Source organism: Telmatherina bonti (genome assembly GCF_933228915.1).
Source record: "Telmatherina bonti genome assembly, chromosome: 24".
In the NCBI taxonomy this organism is placed as follows: Eukaryota; Metazoa; Chordata; class Actinopteri; order Atheriniformes; family Telmatherinidae; genus Telmatherina; species Telmatherina bonti.
Window position 1 is genome coordinate 3,808,513 of NC_136633.1, and position 19,588 is coordinate 3,828,100.

At 52.0% G+C, this 19,588-nt stretch overlaps 2 protein-coding genes across 2 annotated transcripts in view; one reads left to right on the top strand and one right to left on the bottom strand.

The window, feature by feature from the left end:
• The window catches only part of LOC306773996 (protein EFR3 homolog B-like), a gene marked incomplete at both ends in the record, with an annotated part of 315,574 nt that extends 300,196 nt beyond the window's left edge, over positions 1-15,378 (top strand). The window contains 15 exons of the mRNA XM_079263961.1: positions 2,319-2,397; positions 4,094-4,229; positions 4,310-4,462; positions 4,549-4,660; positions 8,571-8,622; positions 8,954-9,126; positions 9,232-9,307; positions 9,429-9,590; positions 9,665-9,796; positions 9,874-9,941; positions 12,095-12,228; positions 14,177-14,262; positions 14,338-14,386; positions 15,046-15,149; positions 15,244-15,378. Of these exons, the coding sequence (XP_079120087.1) occupies positions 2,319-2,397; positions 4,094-4,229; positions 4,310-4,462; positions 4,549-4,660; positions 8,571-8,622; positions 8,954-9,126; positions 9,232-9,307; positions 9,429-9,590; positions 9,665-9,796; positions 9,874-9,941; positions 12,095-12,228; positions 14,177-14,262; positions 14,338-14,386; positions 15,046-15,149; positions 15,244-15,378 (1,651 nt within the window). The remainder of the gene's footprint in view (positions 1-2,318; positions 2,398-4,093; positions 4,230-4,309; positions 4,463-4,548; positions 4,661-8,570; positions 8,623-8,953; positions 9,127-9,231; positions 9,308-9,428; positions 9,591-9,664; positions 9,797-9,873; positions 9,942-12,094; positions 12,229-14,176; positions 14,263-14,337; positions 14,387-15,045; positions 15,150-15,243) is intronic.
• A 904-nt stretch (positions 15,379-16,282) lies between these two features.
• LOC306773784 (tubulin alpha chain-like) lies at positions 16,283-19,588 on the bottom strand. Its single transcript, XM_079263686.1, has 4 exons — positions 19,515-19,588; positions 17,632-17,854; positions 17,402-17,550; positions 16,283-17,332 (listed from the first exon to the last, which is right to left on the bottom strand). The coding sequence occupies exons 1-4, from the start codon at positions 19,515-19,517 to the stop codon at positions 16,358-16,360; spliced, it is 1,350 nt and encodes a 449-aa protein (XP_079119812.1). The 5' UTR covers positions 19,518-19,588; the 3' UTR covers positions 16,283-16,357.

Below are 19,588 nucleotides of genomic sequence, written 5' to 3' on the forward strand. Positions count from 1 at the left end.
CGGTCTGGTCCTGAACCAGTTCTTATGGTCCTGAACCAGTTGTTATGTGAGAACCGGTGTGGTCCTGAACCAGTTGTTATGGGAGAACCGGTCTGGTCCTGAACCAGTTCTTATGGTCCTGAACCAGTATTTATGGGAGAACCGGTCTGGTCCTGAACCAGTTCTTATGGTCCTGAACCAGTTGTTATGGGAGAACCGGTCTGGTCCTGAACCAGTTCTTATGGTCCTGAACCAGTTATGGGAGAACCGGTCTGGTCCTGAACCAGTTCTTATGGTCCTGAACCAGTTGTTATGTGAGAACCGGTCTGGTCCTGAACCAGTTCTTATGGTCCTGAACCAGTTGTTATGGGAGAACCGGTCTGGTCCTGAACCAGTTCTTATGGTCCTGAACCAGTTGTTATGGGAGAACCGGTCTGGTCCTGAACCAGTTCTTATGGTCCTGAACCAGTTGTTATGGGAGAACCGGTCTGGTCCTGAACCAGTTCTTATGGTCCTGAACCAGTTATGTGAGAACCGGTCTGGTCCTGAACCAGTTCTTATGGTCCTGAACCAGTTGTTATGTGAGAACCGGTCTGGTCCTGAACCAGTTCTTATGGTCCTGAACCAGTTGTTATGGGAGAACCGGTCTGGTCCTGAACCAGTTCTTATGGTCCTGAACCAGTTGTTATGGGAGAACCGGTCTGGTCCTGAACCAGTTCTTATGGTCCTGAACCAGTTGTTATGGGAGAACCGGTCTGGTCCTGAACCAGTTCTTATGGTCCTGAACCAGTTGTTATGGGAGAACCGGTCTGGTCCTGAACCAGTTCTTATGGTCCTGAACCAGTTATGTGAGAACCGGTGTGGTCCTGAACCAGTTCTTATGGTCCTGAACCAGTTGTTATGTGAGAACCGGTCTGGTCCTGAACCAGTTCTTATGGTCCTGAACCAGTTGTTATGGGAGAACCGGTCTGGTCCTGAACCAGTTCTTATGGTCCTGAACCAGTTGTTATGGGAGAACCGGTCTGGTCCTGAACCAGTTCTTATGGTCCTGAACCAGTTGTTATGGGAGAACCGGTCTGGTCCTGAACCAGTTCTTATGGTCCTGAACCAGTTATGTGAGAAACGGTGTGGTCCTGAACCAGTTCTTATGGTCCTGAACCAGTTGTTATGTGAGAACCGGTGTGGTCCTGAACCAGTTGTTATGTGAGAACCGGTGTGGTCCTGAACCAGTTGTTATGTGAGAACCGGTGTGGTCCTGAACCAGTTGTTATGTGAGAACCGGTCTGGTCCTGAACCAGTTGTTATGGGAGAACCGGTCTGGTCCTGAACCAGTTCTTATGGTCCTGAACCAGTTGTTATGGGAGAACCGGTCTGGTCCTGAACCAGTTCTTATGGTCCTGAACCAGTTGTTATGTGAGAACCGGTGTGGTCCTGAACCAGTTGTTATGGGAGAACCGGTCTGGTCCTGAACCAGTTCTTATGGTCCTGAACCAGTTGTTATGGGAGAACCGGTCTGGTCCTGAACCAGTTCTTATGGTCCTGAACCAGTTGTTATGTGAGAACCGGTGTGGTCCTGAACCAGTTGTTATGGGAGAACCGGTCTGGTCCTGAACCAGTTCTTATGGTCCTGAACCAGTTCTTATGGGAGAACCGGTCTGGTCCTGAACCAGTTCTTATGGTCCTGAACCAGTTCTTATGGTCCTGAACCAGTTGTTATGGGAGAACCGGTCTGGTCCTGAACCAGTTCTTATGGTCCTGAACCAGTTCTTATGGTCCTGAACCAGTTGTTATGGGAGAACCGGTCTGGTCCTGAACCAGTTCTTATGGTCCTGAACCAGTTGTTATGCGAGAACCGGTCTGGTCCTGAACCAGTTGTTATGGGAGAACCGGTCTGGTCCTGAACCAGTTGTTATGGGAGAACCGGTCTGGTCCTGAACCAGTTCTTATGGGAGAACCGGTCTGGTCCTGAACCAGTTGTTATGGGAGAACCGGTCTGGTCCTGAACCAGTTCTTATGGGAGAACCGGTCTGGTCCTGAACCAGTTGTTATGCGAGAACCGGTCTGGTCCTGAACCAGTTGTTATGGGAGAACCGGTCTGGTCCTGAACCAGTTGTTATGGGAGAACCGGTCTGGTCCTGAACCAGTTGTTATGGGAGAACCGGTCTGGTCCTGAACCAGTTCTTATGGGAGAACCGGTCTGGTCCTGAACCAGTTGTTATGGGAGAACCGGTCTGGTCCTGAACCAGTTCTTATGGGAGAACCGGTCTGGTCCTGAACCAGTGACCTGACAGCAGGCTTTACTTCCTGAAGTTCTGAATGCTCAACATGCGTGTTTCCAGGCACCTGGACAGCCGCAGTCTGTGGGAGGGACGAGGCTTTGCTGTCCGCTGTTTTCAGATCATCATGTACTCCATCCAGGTTGGTCCAACGCTCTGATGCACCACAGACATAAACTACATCCTCCTCACAGTTCCTGTTTAACATGTAACGGACTGAGCTGCTTGTTCGGGTTAAACATCCACCTCACGTCTTCCTGGACTCATTTAAGTCTTCCTCAGATGGAAGGAAACCTCCAGCAATCATTTTTCACCAGTAAGGACTGAAAATCCAACTAATGCACCGAAAAATCCACAAAAATCAGTGTCTATCTACAGATTCCTACTGTGAGGGAAGTGTCCTCTCTGGATCAAGTCCTGCCCCAAGTTGAGGAGTTTGTGTTGATCGAGGTCTTGGCAGGACTGAAGGGAGATCGGGAGATCTACTGGAGGGTCGGTGCAGGTCTGCACCAGGCTAGCCTGGTGAAGAAGGATCTGGACTTACCGTCCATCCAAGTTCCTACCCTCAACTCACCGGCTGTAGACTCAGAGAACCACATCATTAATACAATCAGCCGAATTTCTTCCTCTGGGCTTCAGAGACAGAAGCTCATCCAGGAGGAGATCAGAGTAGAGCCACTGCTCCTCCACATCCAGAGGAGCCAGATGAGGTGGAGAGAGGGAAGTCTGGACTTCCCTGATGAGGCAACTGCCATCACAACCTGACAGAGAAAAATTTGTCCAGGTCAGTTTGTCCTGAGCGAGAAGTTTCATGTGTGCAGGTGTTGAGTTGTGCAGATCTATTTGTTCAGCTCATAATTACAACCATGTATTCTGCAGCGGTAAACCAGAAAAAACAGTTTCCCTTCACATGGTAACAGCACATGCTCTAAACGTCGAACCAATCACGTGGATGCCTCATGAGAAGAAAGCTCTGCTCAGCTGATGTGTTCAGAACAAGCTGCAGAAAGTCCCAAACCACAAGAGGAAAATGACGGCGTTTTGTCCTGCCGCCTCAAAAACAACAAAAATGTCGGACTTGTCACGTGTAATAAGCTTAAGAAACAACTTAAAGCACCCTGGAAAAAGACAGTACACCTGTAGGTAGCACATCGTGACTGGATCCACAGATTATCTTCATGTCCTCCGACGTCCACTGTACACTCACAGCTGTGCTATACCCATCCTCACCACTAGATGGCAGTAATTCTGCAGACTATCGGTTATTTACCAAATGGAATTTAAGTAAAACTGGACAAAGTTTCTATGAAACATCTCTGGTTGGTCGACTACAGTGTCTGAATTTGTAGCAGTGACGGATGGTTGCAAACATTTTACACCTCCTGAAAGAGATTTTTAAAAATGATTTTTAGCTTTTTTCCAGGGTGGCTCAGCCCTAGGTGGTAAAGCTGGTTGTCCTGTGACCTGACAGTCGGCGGTTCGAGTCCTGTTCCTCTACGCTGCAAGTCTCTGAGGGCCAAGCCTGGATAAAAGCAGGCGTTAGCCGTCCGGCGTGAAGCAGATAACAGAGTACAACCATACGACTAGAGCTTCCACACCGGCTGGGTGGTTGGAAGCTGGTGACCCCTTTGGGGGGAAAAGCTAAAAGCGTCTTTCCAGACGAAGGAAAAAGAACTTTAGAAAATGACTCATTTGTTATTAAAATGGTTTCTGGATCAGACACAGAAGAAAATGCCAATCACTGAAGTTGACTTCTCTCATTGTCTTTATGTCCTTGTTGGTTGTCCATCCAGTAGCTTTATTTCACCTGTAAGAACTGTTTCCATTCCTGTTGGCAGTCCCAGCACTCCCACCTGGTCATCCAGCAGCTGCTGGGTCACCTGGATGCCAACAGCAGGAGTCCGGCTTCGGTCCGAGCCGGGATTGTGGAGGTTCTGTCTGAAGCTGCTGTTATAGAAGCAGCCGGATCTGTAGGTCAGCACATAAACACACGTTTAAACTGTCCACGCCGAGACCCGGAGCTGTTTCCACTGCAGCTCTGCTTTATCCTGCAGGTCCCACAGTCCTGGAGGTCTTCAACACCTTACTCCGACAGCTCCGGCAGAGCGTCGACTACCAGCTGACCGGTTACTATGACAACGCCGGGAGACGCAGAACCACCTCGACTCAGGAGAAAATGCTGCAGGATGCCGTCATCAAAACCATTGGTTAGACCCATCAGCTTGTTTCATTTTCCACTGAGTCAATCTTGTCGGGATGTTTTCATCCATCTGGTGTCTCTGTGATGCTGCAGGGTCCTTTGCCAACACACTTCCTGTCTATCAAAGGTCAGAGGTCATGCTGTTCATCATGGGAAAGATTCCTGTTCCTGGAATATATCCTGCCCTGGGTTCGCCTAATGCCGGGTACCGTTACCACATTACCACGTGACCTAGTTACCACGTTACCACATTACAATGTCACCACATTACCGTCTTACCCTGTAACCATGTTAACTCGTTACCATCTTACATCATTATCACGATACAATGTTACCACAGCACCTAGTTACCATGTTACAATGTCACCACATTACTATCTTATGTTGTTACCATGTTACAATTTTACCATCTTACTTTGTTACCACGTTACCATCTGACCTTGTAACCATGTTACCTTATGATCACGTTACAATGTTACCACATCACCTAGTTACCATGTTACAGTGTTACCACATTACCATCTTACCTTGTTACCATGTTATCACACCACCTAGTTACCTTGTTACCACGTTACCACATTACAATGTTACAATTTTACCATCTTACCTTGTAACCATGTTACCTCGTTAGCATCTTACCTCATTATCACGTTACAATCTTACCACATCACCTAGTTACCACATTACAACGTTACCACATTACCATATTACTTTGTTACCATGTTACCACACCACCTAGTTACCTTGTTACCACATTACAATGTCACCACATTACCATCATACCTCGTTACCACGTCACCTAGTTATCACGTTACCTCATTACCATGTTACCACTACACCTAGTTACGTCGTTACCACGTGTTACACGTTACCATTTTCCTAGTTACCACGTTACCATCCTACCTAGTTACCATGTTACTTTATTACCATGTTACCATATTGCCTAGTTACCATGTTCCCATCTTACCTCATTACCACATCACCTAGTTACCACTTTACAATGTCACTACGTTACTATCCAACGTCGTTACCATGTTACCACGTTACCATGTCACCATGTTACTATCTTACATCTTTACCATGTTACCACGTTACCTAGTTAGCACAATACTATGTTACCACATTACAACGTCACATTACCATTTTACCTTGTTACCATGTTACCACGTTACCATATTACCTAGTTACCACGTTACAATGTCACCACGTTACTCTCTTATATCGTTACCATGTTATTACATTACCTAGTTAGCACATTACTATGTTACCATGTTACCACATTACAATGTCACCATGTTACATTACAATGTCACCATGTTAGTATCTTACATTACCATGTTACCACGTTACCACATTACAATGTCACCACGTTGCTATCTTATGTCGTTACCATGTTACCATGTTACCACGTTACCACGTTATCACAATGTCACCACGTTACTATCTTACGTTGTTACCATGTTACCTAGTTAGCACATTATTATGTTACAACGTTACCTCATCACTATGTTACCATGTTACCACATTACAGTGTCACCATGTTACCACGTTACGTAGTTAGCATGTTACTATGTTACCACATTACAATGTCACAACATTACCATCTTACCTAGTTACCATGTTACCTTCTTACCATTTTACCTCGTTACCATGTTACCATCTAACCTTATTACCACGTCACCTGATTATCATGTTACAATGTTACCATGTTACCACATTACAATGTCACCACGTTACTATCTTACATTGTTACCATCTTACCATGTCACCTAGTTACCATGTTACCTCCTTACAGTGTTACCACGTTAACATCTTACCTAGTTACCAACTTACCTCATTACCACCACACCTAGTTACCTCTTTGCCACGTTACCACGTTACCTAGTTACCACGTTACCATCTTACCTCATTACCACTATACCTAGTTACCACGTTGCCATGTTACCTCATTACCACTACACCTAGTTACCACGTTACCATGTTACCTCATTACCACTACACCTAGTTACCACGTTACCATGTTACCTCATTACCAATACACCTAGTTACCACGTTGCCATCTTACCTCATTACCACTACACCTAGTTACCACGTTGCCATCTTACCTCATTACTACTACACCTAGTTACCACGTTGCCATCTTACCTCATTACTACTACACCTAGTTACCACGTTACCATCTTACCTCATTACCACTACACCTAGTTACCACGTTGCCATCTTACCTCATTACTACTACACCTAGTTACCACGTTGCCATCTTACCTCATTACCACTACACCTAGTTACCACGTTGCCATCTTACCTCATTACTACTACACCTAGTTACCACGTTGCCATCTTACCTCATTACCACTACACCTAGTTACCACGTTGCCATCTTACCTCATTACCACTACACCTAGTTACCACGTTGCCATCTTACCTCATTACCACTACACCTAGTTACCACGTTACCATCTTACCTCATTACCACTACACCTAGTTACCACGTTACCATCTTACCTCATTACCACTACACCTAGTTACCACGTTGCCATCTTACCTCATTACCACTACACCTAGTTACCACGTTACCATCTTACCTCATTACTACTACACCTAGTTACCACGTTGCCATCTTACCTCATTACCACTACACCTAGTTACCACGTTGCCATCTTACCTCATTACCACTACACCTAGTTACCACGTTGCCATCTTACCTCATTACCACTACACCTAGTTACCACGTTGCCATCTTACCTCATTACCACTACACCTAGTTACCACGTTGCCATCTTACCTCATTACCACTACACCTAGTTACCACGTTGCCATCTTACCTCATTACCACTACACCTAGTTACCACGTTGCCATCTTACCTCATTACCACTACACCTAGTTACCACGTTGCCATCTTACCTCATTACCACTACACCTAGTTACCACGTTGCCATCTTACCTCATTACCACTACACCTAGTTACCACGTTGCCATCTTACCTCATTACTACTACACCTAGTTACCACGTTACCATCTTACCTCATTACCACTACACCTAGTTACCACGTTGCCATCTTACCTCATTACCACTACACCTAGTTACCACGTTGCCATCTTACCTCATTACCACTACACCTAGTTACCACGTTGCCATCTTACCTCATTACCACTACACCTAGTTACCACGTTGCCATCTTACCTCATTACCACTACACCTAGTTACCACGTTACCATCTTACCTCATTACCACTACACCTAGTTACCACGTTGCCATCTTACCTCATTACCACTACACCTAGTTACCACGTTGCCATCTTACCTCATTACCACTACACCTAGTTACCACGTTACCATCTTACCTCATTACTACTACACCTAGTTACCACGTTGCCATCTTACCTCATTACCACTACACCTAGTTACCACGTTGCCATCTTACCTCATTACCACTACACCTAGTTACCACGTTGCCATCTTACCTCATTACCACTACACCTAGTTACCACGTTACCATCTTACCTCATTACTACTACACCTAGTTACCACGTTGCCATCTTACCTCATTACTACTACACCTAGTTACCACGTTGCCATCTTACCTCATTACCACTACACCTAGTTACCACGTTACCATCTTACCTCATTACTACTACACCTAGTTACCACGTTGCCATCTTACCTCATTACCACTACACCTAGTTACCACGTTACCATCTTACCTCATTACTACTACACCTAGTTACCACGTTGCCATCTTACCTCATTACTACTACACCTAGTTACCACGTTACCATCTTACCTCATTACTACTACACCTAGTTACCATGTTACCATCTTACCTCATTACCACTACACCTAGTTACCACGTTGCCATCTTACCTCATTACCACTACACCTAGTTACCACGTTACCATCTTACCTCATTACTACTACACCTAGTTACCACGTTGCCATCTTACCTCATTACTACTACACCTAGTTACCACGTTGCTGCGTTACCACGTCACCTAGTTACCATGTTACTCAGTTACCACGTTCCTTACTTACGACGTGACCTCGTCACCATTGCATGACATTTCCAACACATGCTGAATATCCAGCATGTATAACCCGATGTCTGTGGTCTCAGGTTTGAAGGCAGCAGGATGATCCAGGTGATGCTGCTCAAGTCGCTCCTCCAGGTGAGAAGTTTCAGATTGAGCCAGTGTAATTCCAGATCCTGATCCCAGATATGTCTCATACTGATAACGTGTGGCACATTGTGAAGTGTAATCCTGCAACGGAGACACCAGACTGCTGAGCAGCTGGAGTTGTACATCAACCCTGAATTCCACCCACACCGGTTCAACAATCAGTGTCTTCAGTTCCCAAGCTGAGTGTTAGAAGGAAAGGTGGCGTAAGACGGCGGTAAACCGGTCCTGTTCAGCTTCACGGGAACCTGCTGCATCACTTTCACAATACATGAAGTTTCTGTAGGAGGTTCTGTTCAACAGAGTTCCTCCTCTTCCTCAGGTGTCGGAGCGATATGAGAGCAGCAACCTGCTGACGGCGCTGCCCTCCTCCTTCCTGGAGCCTCTGCTGTCCTTCACCCTGATGGAGGATCCGGAGATCCGCCTGCTGGTTCTGTCCATCCTCATCTCGCTCATCGACCGGCGCCACAATGCTGCCAGACTCGTCCCAGCCAGGTCACACTTTCAGACAGACGGCACGGCGGTGCCATCTAGCGGTAAACGTGTGTCGCTGCAGCACCTGTGTTTATATTAAAGGGGTTCATGGTTGTGTGTCCACAGCGTGACGCTGGATGTGTCAGTGTTGGAGCTGAAGGAGGACAGGTGTTCCCGACAGGACAACCTGTTCATGAGGAAGGTGAGTGCTGCCTCACCTGTTGGCCTCTAAATGTTCATGTGTTCTCCTAAACGCTGTGTGTGTGTGTGTGTGTGTGTGTGTGTGTGTGTGTGTGTGTGTGTGTGTGTGTGTGTCCACGCAGCATGCTCAGCGTCTCTACAGACACGTCTACCTGGCCTGTAAAGAGGACAGCAGTGGACGCAGCCACTACCAAGCGCTCTTCACCCTGCTGGCGGTTCTCAGTGTGGAACTGGCCAACGAGGAGGTACTGGTGGACCTGGTGCGACTGGTTCTGGCCCTGCAGGTGGGTGGAGCTCCTCTGGCGGTGGGAACACACCTCGCCGTCTCTTACTGACTGCTGTGTGACCACCTGTTCAGGACGTAGCGTTGTCCAATCAGGAGAGTCTGTCAGTGTTCAACCGTTGTGGCGTTCACGCCGTCTGTGCCGCCTTCCTCCGCCTGCTGTCTCAGCTCGGCGCTCCTCCACGCCTCCACCAGCACGCCATGCAGGTGAGCAGATGTGTGACCGCGAGGAGTGAAGGTGTGTGTGTAGCAGCGTGCAGAGCGTGTTTGTTGTGTGTCTGCAGGTCATAGAAAGTCGCCAAAAGGAAGCTCCATACCTGCTGCCTGAAGACGTCCTGGGAGACAAACCCAGGTAACCACACACACACACACACACACACACACACACACACACACACACACACACACACACACACACACTGTCCGCCACGTGTCCTCCACGTGTCCTCCACGTGTCCTCCACCTGTCCTCCACCTGTCCTCCACCTGTCCGCCACCTGTGCGCCACCTGTGCGCCACGTGTCCTCCACCTGTCCTCCACCTGTCCGCCACGTGTCCTCCACGTGTCCTCCACGTGTCCTCCACGTGTCCTCCACCTGTCCGCCACCTGTCCGCCACGTGTCCGCCACCTGTCCGCCACGTGTCCTCCACGTGTCCTCCACGTGTCCTCCACCTGTCCGCCACCTGTGCGCCACGTGTCCTCCACGTGTCCTCCACGTGTCCTCCACCTGTCCGCCACGTGTCCGCCACCTGTCCGCCACGTGTCCTCCACCTGTCCGCCACGTGTCCTCCACGTGTCCTCCACGTGTCCTCCACCTGTCCGCCACCTGTCCTCCACGTGTCCTCCACGTGTCCTCCACCTGTCCGCCACGTGTCCGCCACGTGTCCGCCACGTGTCCTCCACCTGTCCGCCACGTGTCCTCCACGTGTCCTCCACCTGTCCGCCACGTGTCCGCCACCTGTCCGCCACGTGTCCTCCACCTGTCCTCCACCTGTCTGCCACGTGTCCGCCACGTGTCCGCCACGTGTCCTCCACCTGTCCGCCACGTGTCCGCCACGTGTCCGCCACGTGTCCTCCACCTGTCCGCCACCTGTCCACCACGTGTCCGCCACGTGTCCTCCACACTGTCCGCCACGTGTCCTCCACCTGTCCGCCACGTGTCCTCCACCTGTCCGCCACGTGTCCGCCACGTGTCCGCCACGTGTCCTCCACCTGTCCGCCACGTGTCCGCCACGTGTCCGCCACGTGTCCTCCACCTGTCCGCCACCTGTCCACCACGTGTCCGCCACGTGTCCTCCACACTGTCCGCCACGTGTCCTCCACCTGTCCGCCACGTGTCCTCCACCTGTCCGCCACGTGTCCTCCACACTGTCCGCCACCTGTCCTCCACCTGTCCGCCACGTGTCCTCCACACTGTCCGCCACCTGTCCTCCACCTGTCCGCCACGTGTCCTCCACCTGTCCGCCACGTGTCCGCCACGTGTCCGCCACCTGTCCGCCACGTGTCCGCCACGTGTCCGCCACCTGTCCGCCACCTGTCCGCCACGTGTCCTCCACCTGTCCGCCACGTGTCCGCCACGTGTCCGCCACGTGTCCTCCACCTGTCCGCCACGTGTCCTCCACCTGTCCGCCACGTGTCCTCCACCTGTCCGCCACGTGTCCTCCACCTGTCCGCCACCTGTCCGCCACGTGTCCTCCACCTGTCCGCCACGTGTCCTCCACCTGTCCGCCACGTGTCCTCCACGTGTCCGCCACGTGTCCTCCACCTGTCCGCCACGTGTCCTCCACGTGTCCGCCACCTGTCCGCCACCTGTCCGCCACGTGTCCGCCACCTGTCCGCCACCTGTCCGCCACCTGTCCTCCACGTGTCCTCCACGTGTCCTCCACGTGTCCGCCACGTGTCCTCCACCTGTCCGCCACCTGTCCGCCACGTGTCCGCCACGTGTCCTCCACCTTTCCGCCACGTGTCCGCCACATGTCCTCCACCTGTCCGCCACATGTCCTCCACCTGTCCGCCACGTGTCCTCCACCTGTCCGCCACCTGTCCGCCACCTGTCCGCCACGTGTCCTCCACCTGTCCTCCACCTGTCCGCCACGTGTCCTCCACCTGTCCGCCACGTGTCCTCCACCTGTCCGCCACGTGTCCTCCACCTGTCCGCCACGTGTCCTCCACCTGTCCTCCACCTGGCCGCCACGTGTCCTCCACCTGTCCGCCACGTGTCCTCCACCTGTCCGCCACGTGTCCGCCACGTGTCCGTACCTCCACTGGACACATGCTCCATGATGCTTTCTGACGTTAGATCTGCGCTGCGTCCCCACATCAGCTCGCCGGTCTCTGGCGGTCTGACTGTGTCCTGCATACTGGTCAGGTCGGGTTCTCTCCACTGGACGCTGCTCAGGACTCGCTCAGGCATACGGAGGACATGTTGGGTGTTTAACTGTCCAATTATCATTCCTGCAGGCTGAAACTCCTCTGAGTGTGTGTGTGTGTGTGTGTGTGTGTCAGGTTGCCTGATGCTGAACTGAAGGTGGACGAAGCGTTGCTGTTCGTTCAGTCAACGATCTACGAGGCCCTGACAGGAAGCAGCTTCGCTCCACATTGTGAACGCCTCAACACGCCGTACACGCCGCAGCTGTCAGGTACACGCCGCAGGTCTCAGGTACACGCCGCAGCTGTCAGGTACACGCCGCAGGTCTCAGGTACACGCTGCAGGTCTCAGGTACACGCCGCAGCTGTCAGGTACACGCCGCAGCTGTCAGGTACACGCCGCAGGTCTCGGGTACACGCCGCAGGTCTCGGGTACATGCCGCAGGTCTCGGGTACACGCCGCAGGTCTCGGGTACACGCCGCAGGTCTCAGGTACACGCCGCATCTCTGAGGTACACGCCGCAGGTCTCAGGTACACGCTGCAGGTCTCAGGTACACGCTGCAGGTCTCGGGTATACGCCGCAGGTCTCGGGTACATGCCGCAGCTGTCAGGTACACGCCGCAGGTCTCGGGTACACGACGCAGGTCTCGGGTACACGCCGCAGGTCTCGGGTACATGCCGCAGCTGTCAGGTACACGCCGCAGGTCTCGGGTACACGCCGCAGGTCTCGGGTACACGCCGCAGGTCTCGGGTACACGCCGCAGCTGTCAGGTACACGCTGCAGGTCTCAGGTACACGCCGCATCTCTGAGGTACACGCCGCAGGTCTCAGGTACACGCCGCAGGTCTCGGGTACATGCCGCAGCTGTCGGGTACACGCCGCAGGTCTCGGGTACACGCCGCAGGTCTCAGGTACACGCCGCATCTCTGAGGTACACGCCGCAGGTCTCAGGTACACGCTGCAGGTCTCAGGTACACGCTGCAGGTCTCGGGTATACGCCGCAGGTCTCGGGTACATGCCGCAGCTGTCAGGTACACGCCGCAGCTGTCGGGTACACGCCGCAGGTCTCGGGTACACGCCGCAGGTCTCGGGTACACGCCGCAGGTCTCGGGTACATGCCGCAGCTGTCAGGTACACGCCGCAGGTCTCGGGTACACGCCGCAGGTCTCGGGTACACGCCGCAGCTGTCAGGTACACGCTGCAGGTCTCAGATACACGCCGCATCTCTGAGGTACACGCCGCAGGTCTCGGGTACACGCCGCAGGTCTCGGGTACACGCCGCAGCTGTCAGGTACACGCCGCAGGTCTCGGGTACACGCCGCAGCTGTCAGTTACACGCCGCAGGTCTCGGGTACACGCCGCAGCTGTCAGGTACACGCCGCAGGTCTCGGGTACACGCCGCAGGTCTCGGGTACACGCCGCAGGTCTCGGGTACACGCCGCAGCTGTCGGGTACACGCCGCAGGTCTCGGGTACACGCCGCAGGTCTCGGGTACACGCCGCAGGTCTCGGGTACACGCCGCAGCTGTCGGGTACACGCCGCAGGTCTCGGGTACATGCCGCAGCTGTCAGGTACACGCCGCAGGTCTCGGGTACACGCCGCAGGTCTCGGGTACACGCCGCAGGTCTCAGGTACACGCCGCATCTCTGAGGTACACGCCGCAGGTCTCAGGTACACGCTGCAGGTCTCGGGTATACGCCGCAGGTCTCGGGTACACGCCGCAGGTCTCGGGTACATGCCGCAGCTGTCAGGTACACGCCGCAGGTCTCGGGTACATGCCGCAGGTCTCGGGTACATGCCGCAGGTCTCGGGTACACGCCGCAGGTCTCGGGTACATGCCGCAGCTGTCAGGTACACGCTGCAGGTCTCAGGTACACGCCGCAGGTCTCGGGTACATGCCGCACACAACTGCATCGGGAGCGGCTTGTACTGGGTCAGATAACTGGTTCCGGACCGGGTCGTACTGGGTCAGATAACTGGTTCCGGACCGGGTCGTACTGGGTCAGATAACTGGTTCCGGACCGGGTCGTACTGGGTCAGATAACTGGTTCCGGACCGGGTCGTACTGGGTCAGATAACTGGTTCCGGACCGGGTTGTACTGGGTCAGATGCTGTACCGGGCTGTGACCTCCACCTCCCAGTGGAGAGTCTCTGTGTGACGTGGTTGGGATGTGGATTGGCACCCCCAGGTCCAGTTTTAGACTTTGGTTCTGTTCTAGATGAGGACCGCTTGTCCAGGAGGAAGAGCATCGGGGACGCCGTCTCCCTGCAGATGGACCTTCAGAGTGGTTCTGACACGCCACAGGTACGTTTTCAGTCTGACTGGTCCGCTGCCCTGGTTGTCCCGACCCGTTCCAGTTCTGTTCACGTTTCTCTCCAGAACCCTCCGGCCGAGCAGATCACCTTCCAGACCCTGAAGAACGCCATCGGTAAGCGACTCTCTGCAACTGGTTGGACTGGTTTGCTCCCAGACAGCAGGTTGGACTGGTTTGCTCCCAGACAGCTGGTTGGACTGGTTTGCTCCCAGACAGCAGGTTGGACTGGTTTGCTCCCAGACAGCAGGTTGGACTGGTTTGCTCCCAGACAGCAGGTTGGACTGGTTTGCTCCCAGACAGCAGGTTGGACTGGTTTGCTCCCAGACAGCAGGTTGGACTGGTTTGCTCCCAGACAGCAGGTTGGACTGGTTTGCTCCCAGACAACTGGTTGGACTGGTTTGCTCCCAGACAACTGGTTGGACTGGTTTGCTCCCAGACAACTGGTTGGACTGGTTTGCTCCCAGACAACTGGTTGGACTGGTTTGCTCCCAGACAGCAGGTTGGACTGGTTTGCTCCCAGACAGCAGGTTGGACTGGTTTGCTCCCAGACAACTGGTTGGACTGGTTTGCTCCCAGACAACTGGTTGGACTGGTTTGCTCCCAGACAACTGGTTGGACTGGTTTGCTCCCAGACAACTGGTTGGACTGGTTTGCTCCCAGACAGCAGGTTGGACTGGTTTGCTCCCAGACAACTGGTTGGACTGGTTTGCTCCCAGACAGCAGGTTGGACTGGTTTGCTCCCAGTGCCAGCTGAGTGTGGGTGTTTTCTCCAGAGGATGGCGGCGTAGTGGAGGAGGAGGAGCGGAGGAGGATGCAGCTGGTGGAGCGCTTCCAGACGGCGCCGTTCGAGGAGATCGCTGCTCACTGTGGATCCAGGGTGAGACTGGTAAACTGGTTTTACTGGAGCCCCTGCTCCCCGGTGCTGTCAGGACAGACGAGTCCTCAGACTAATGGACCCGTTCTCTCCGCAGACCTCGCTGCTCCAGTCCAAACTGGACCAGGTCTTCCATGTCATCATCCGTCCTCCTCCGTCTCCGTCCGGACAGCCGGCTCCTCGCTCAACGCCGCTCTACGAGATGAAGTTCCCCGACCTCTGCGTGTACTAGCAGGGACGCCATGCTGGCGATGAGACAGCTGGACGGGAACGACCAGCAAGCGCCGTCTGTCCTGACTGGACAGGAAAACCACAAACTATCCTAAAAACCAATAAAACGTGGCTTCCCAGTGTTCCTCTCACCATCATACTGGTGTCATACTGGGGCCGAGCTGTAACAGGGATCCATTCTCCCAACATGTCTTCATGTGTATTAATACTATAATCTATACTTAGAGGTGGGACCAGTTCTGCTGGTGCGGTTCCAGTTTGTGAAACCAGTTTAACCATTTTGGTTTATTTAATGCATGTTGCAGCGCCGGTATAAATTTGCTGAGTCTTGGTGGAAGCCAGAGCATTGTCCTTTACTGGGAGAAGAGTTGTGGAACAAACTGGAGCTTTGACTGGCCAGTAGGGTTTACTGGGATCAGAAGAGTTTCAGCCGCTCACTCACCCATCTGATGGGTCTTAAACTGGTTCCAGACCAGTATAGTTTAGACCAGCAGAGGGCGCCACCGCAGCAGGAATCTCCAGCTGATCGTCTGAAGGAAGGAAAAGTTTTACATCCAGCAGCTCTTCATGATAAGGTGGAGAAACAGACCACCCAGTAAACCAGGGAACTGGTTTTCCTTTCACCAGTTACACATGAAACCTGCAGCGACCAATTTCATCCTGGAGGAAGTACTGGTCTGGAACCAGTTTGACACCAAGCGCCATCTGGACAGACGCTGAAGATGAGCCGCTTCAGATCATGACTAATCTAATTTGGACCGTTAGCTGCGTTTATGTTGCCGTTCATGTTTTAACTGCGACGCGCCTGTAACGACGGGATTATTAACACGCTAAACCGCGACGCGCCTGTAACGTTCACTGCAAACGGCTTCAGCCTGAACAAAACAAAAACAAACCACTTTGACTCAGCTTGACTGAACTTTATTTGTAATTCTGAACAATAAAACTTTATTGAACCAGACTCGACCGACGCCCCAGCCTCAGTACTCCTCTCCTTCATCCTCCTCTCCGATGCTGTCGGTTCCCACCTCTTCGTAGTCCTTCTCCAGCGCCGCCATGTCCTCCCTGGCCTCGGAGAACTCGCCCTCCTCCATCCCCTCCCCGACATACCAGTGGACGAAGGCCCGCTTGGCGTACATCAGGTCAAACTTGTGGTCAAGGCGAGCCCAGGCCTCTGCGATGGCGGTGGTGTTGCTCAGCATGCACACCGCCCTCTGCACCTTGGCCAGGTCGCCACCAGGAACCACGGTGGGGGGCTGGTAGTTGATTCCCACCTTGAACCCAGTGGGACACCAGTCCACAAACTGGATGCTGCGCTTGGTCTTGATGGTGGCAATGGCGGAGTTGACGTCTTTGGGCACCACGTCGCCACGGTACAGCAGGCAGCAGGCCATGTATTTACCATGGCGAGGGTCGCACTTCACCATCTGATTGGCCGGCTCAAAGCAGGCGTTGGTGATGTCCGCCACCGATAGCTGCTCATGGTAGGCCTTCTCGGCAGAGATGACGGGGGCGTAGGTGGCCAGAGGGAAGTGGATGCGGGGGTAGGGCACCAGGTTGGTCTGGAACTCCGTCAGGTCCACGTTGAGGGCACCGTCGAAGCGCAGGGAGGCGGTGATGGAGGACACGATCTGGCCGATCAGCCGGTTCAGGTTGGTGTAGGTGGGACGCTCAATGTCCAGGTTCCTGCGGCAGATGTCGTAGATGGCCTCGTTGTCCACCATGAAGGCACAGTCGGAGTGCTCCAGGGTGGTGTGGGTGGTCAGGATGGAGTTGTAGGGCTCCACCACGGCGGTGGACACCTGAGGAGCCGGATAAACGGCGAACTCCAGCTTAGACTTCTTCCCATAGTCGACGGAGAGCCGCTCCATCAGCAGGGAGGTGAAGCCGGAGCCGGTTCCTCCCCCAAAGGAGTGGAAGATGAGGAAGCCCTGGAGGCCGGTGCACTGGTCCGCCTGCGGCAGGACAGTCTGCGGTCAAACATCAGGTCCGGCAGCACACGCACCACCTTCACGTTTACTCACCAGCTTACGTGTTCGGTCCAGGACCAGGTCGATGATCTCCTTGCCGACGGTGTAGTGGCCGCGGGCGTAGTTGTTGGCTGCATCTTCCTTACCGGTGATGAGCTGCTCGGGGTGGAAGAGCTGCCGGTAGGTTCCTGTCCGCACTTCGTCTGAGGGCAGCAGAAAGAGGCGTGGTCAGACTTGCTATGTTTACCCTGCGGTTGGACCAGTTGGCGCCCAGTAAGACCTACCGATGACGGTCGGCTCCAGGTCCACAAAGACGGCTCTGGGGACGTGCTTCCCAGCCCCCGTCTCGCTGAAGAAGGTGTTGAAGGAGTCGTCTCCTCCACCGATGGTCTTGTCGCTGGGCATCTGGCCGTCGGGCTGGATGCCGTGCTCCAGGCAGTACAGCTCCCAGCATGCATTGCCCATCTGGGCGCCAGCCTGGCCCACGTGCATGGAGATACACTCACGCTGCAGGGGGAGGGAGAGGACACGTCAAGCTGGCAGCTGCGGGTTTAAACACGCTTAGATCACGTGTCAGACCCACAGCGGGTCCGACCATCTAGATTACGCCACACGTGTGGAAATGTACATACATGTAAAATAACTTTCAGACAGAATGGATTTTTCTCATCCAGAGAAGTTTACTGGTTTTATGGCTGTGTGGGCTTATTTAGCGCTCCACCAGGAGACGTTTCATCCATGACCCGTTGTTTTCTTTGCAACCTCAGCTTTATGTCAGACTCCAGTAAACATCACATCGGGTTTAAATACGTGACGCGGATACTTACACCGTTTTACCATGTGGGTCCAGGTACCATCAGTCCACGACTAGTCACTCCTGTTAAACTGGTTAAAGTTCTTTTAAATGGAAACGACTCACTTTGTGACACAATTCCCACCCATCCGTCATTTAATACTGAAGAAGTTTCAATGTTTTATTTCAGTAGAAATCAACATGTCAGGACTGAATGAAGGTTGGAACATACCATTACAGTTACAAGTCAACATGAAGAAAAAGGGGGGGCAGAGGAAATAAAAGTGATAAGAAGCCAATAAAATTACATTTCAAAGAATCTCAGGTGTTGACTGAATGATTGCAATTCTATAAGTTTTAATTCTATTAATGCATCTAAGGCATTTCTTATCTATTATTTCTATAGACTGGTAGAATTTATAGAAGTAAATGTGAAATTTAACAAAGGAAGGCACAATTTGGAGAATTTAGCAATAAGAATTATCAGGTTAACTATATAATAAATATTGAGTGGTTTATTTTCATGATATAGAAGAATATCTTTGGCTCCCAGATGTAGAGTAGGATTGGCTTTTAATGCAAGATAATTCCCTTTGTTTCCAGAATCCTGCGGTGTGATGACGTTCCATAAAAACATGTTGGATTTTTTCTTGACTGTTGCAGAATTTACATTTCTTATCAGTGTTTATTAACTTTGCCAAACAGCCATTTGTTGGGTGAATATGGTGCAGTATTTTATATTGTAGATGGGATATTTATACGAGAGGAGCTGGAAATATTCAGGTTTACATGATATATTACTATCCCAGTTTATGAGAGATATGAAAGCAGACCAAAGAGCAGTTTTTATGAGTTTCCACCCAGCAGACCTTTTGAGTCACCTGACCAGCCGCAAAGGGTGGAGATAATAAAAAGGTTGTGTAACGTTCACGGACATCCAGGGCGTTTTCTCCCACATAGACACGGCTGGCTGAGTAAACTAAACGGCAGTAAAACGCCTCAGTCGGACAGTTATCCACATTGGCTGGAAATAAATTACTTTAACACGGCTACAGGATTAAAATAGAACATTTTTTAATTATTTAATAGTCACTTTTTCCACTTTTCATGTCAAACTGCGTCATCAGTTCAACTTCAACACTTGTGTATAAAAAAAAATTTAAAAAAAGAACTGCGAACATTCTGGGAGGAAGACTTAAACCCTAACTACACTTTAAAGCAAATAAACCGAGTGTTTACGTTGTTTTTGGCACTTTTAACGTGGATTAGAGTTAAGTTTAGACGGTTTTTTTCCCATGAAATCCCCCTAACACCCTGTCTGTTCCCTCCAACACACGGAAGCCTCTTGAAACACCTCCCCTCGACCAGACTCACCATTTTCAGCAGCTTTTCCTCCTTCCTCCGACGTTCAAGTATCGGGTGATAGAGGCGGTGTGACGCGGAGAGCG

Bases quoted from the DNA above. Each gene is read 5' to 3' on its own strand.
- LOC306773784 (XM_079263686.1), bottom strand. The intron at 17,551-17,631 runs GTAGGTCTTACT...TGCTGCCCTCAG, and splicing joins CCTGGAGCCGACCGTCATCG to ACGAAGTGCGGACAGGAACC. The intron at 17,333-17,401 runs GTGAGTAAACGT...GTCCTGCCGCAG, and splicing joins TGGACCGAACACGTAAGCTG to GCGGACCAGTGCACCGGCCT.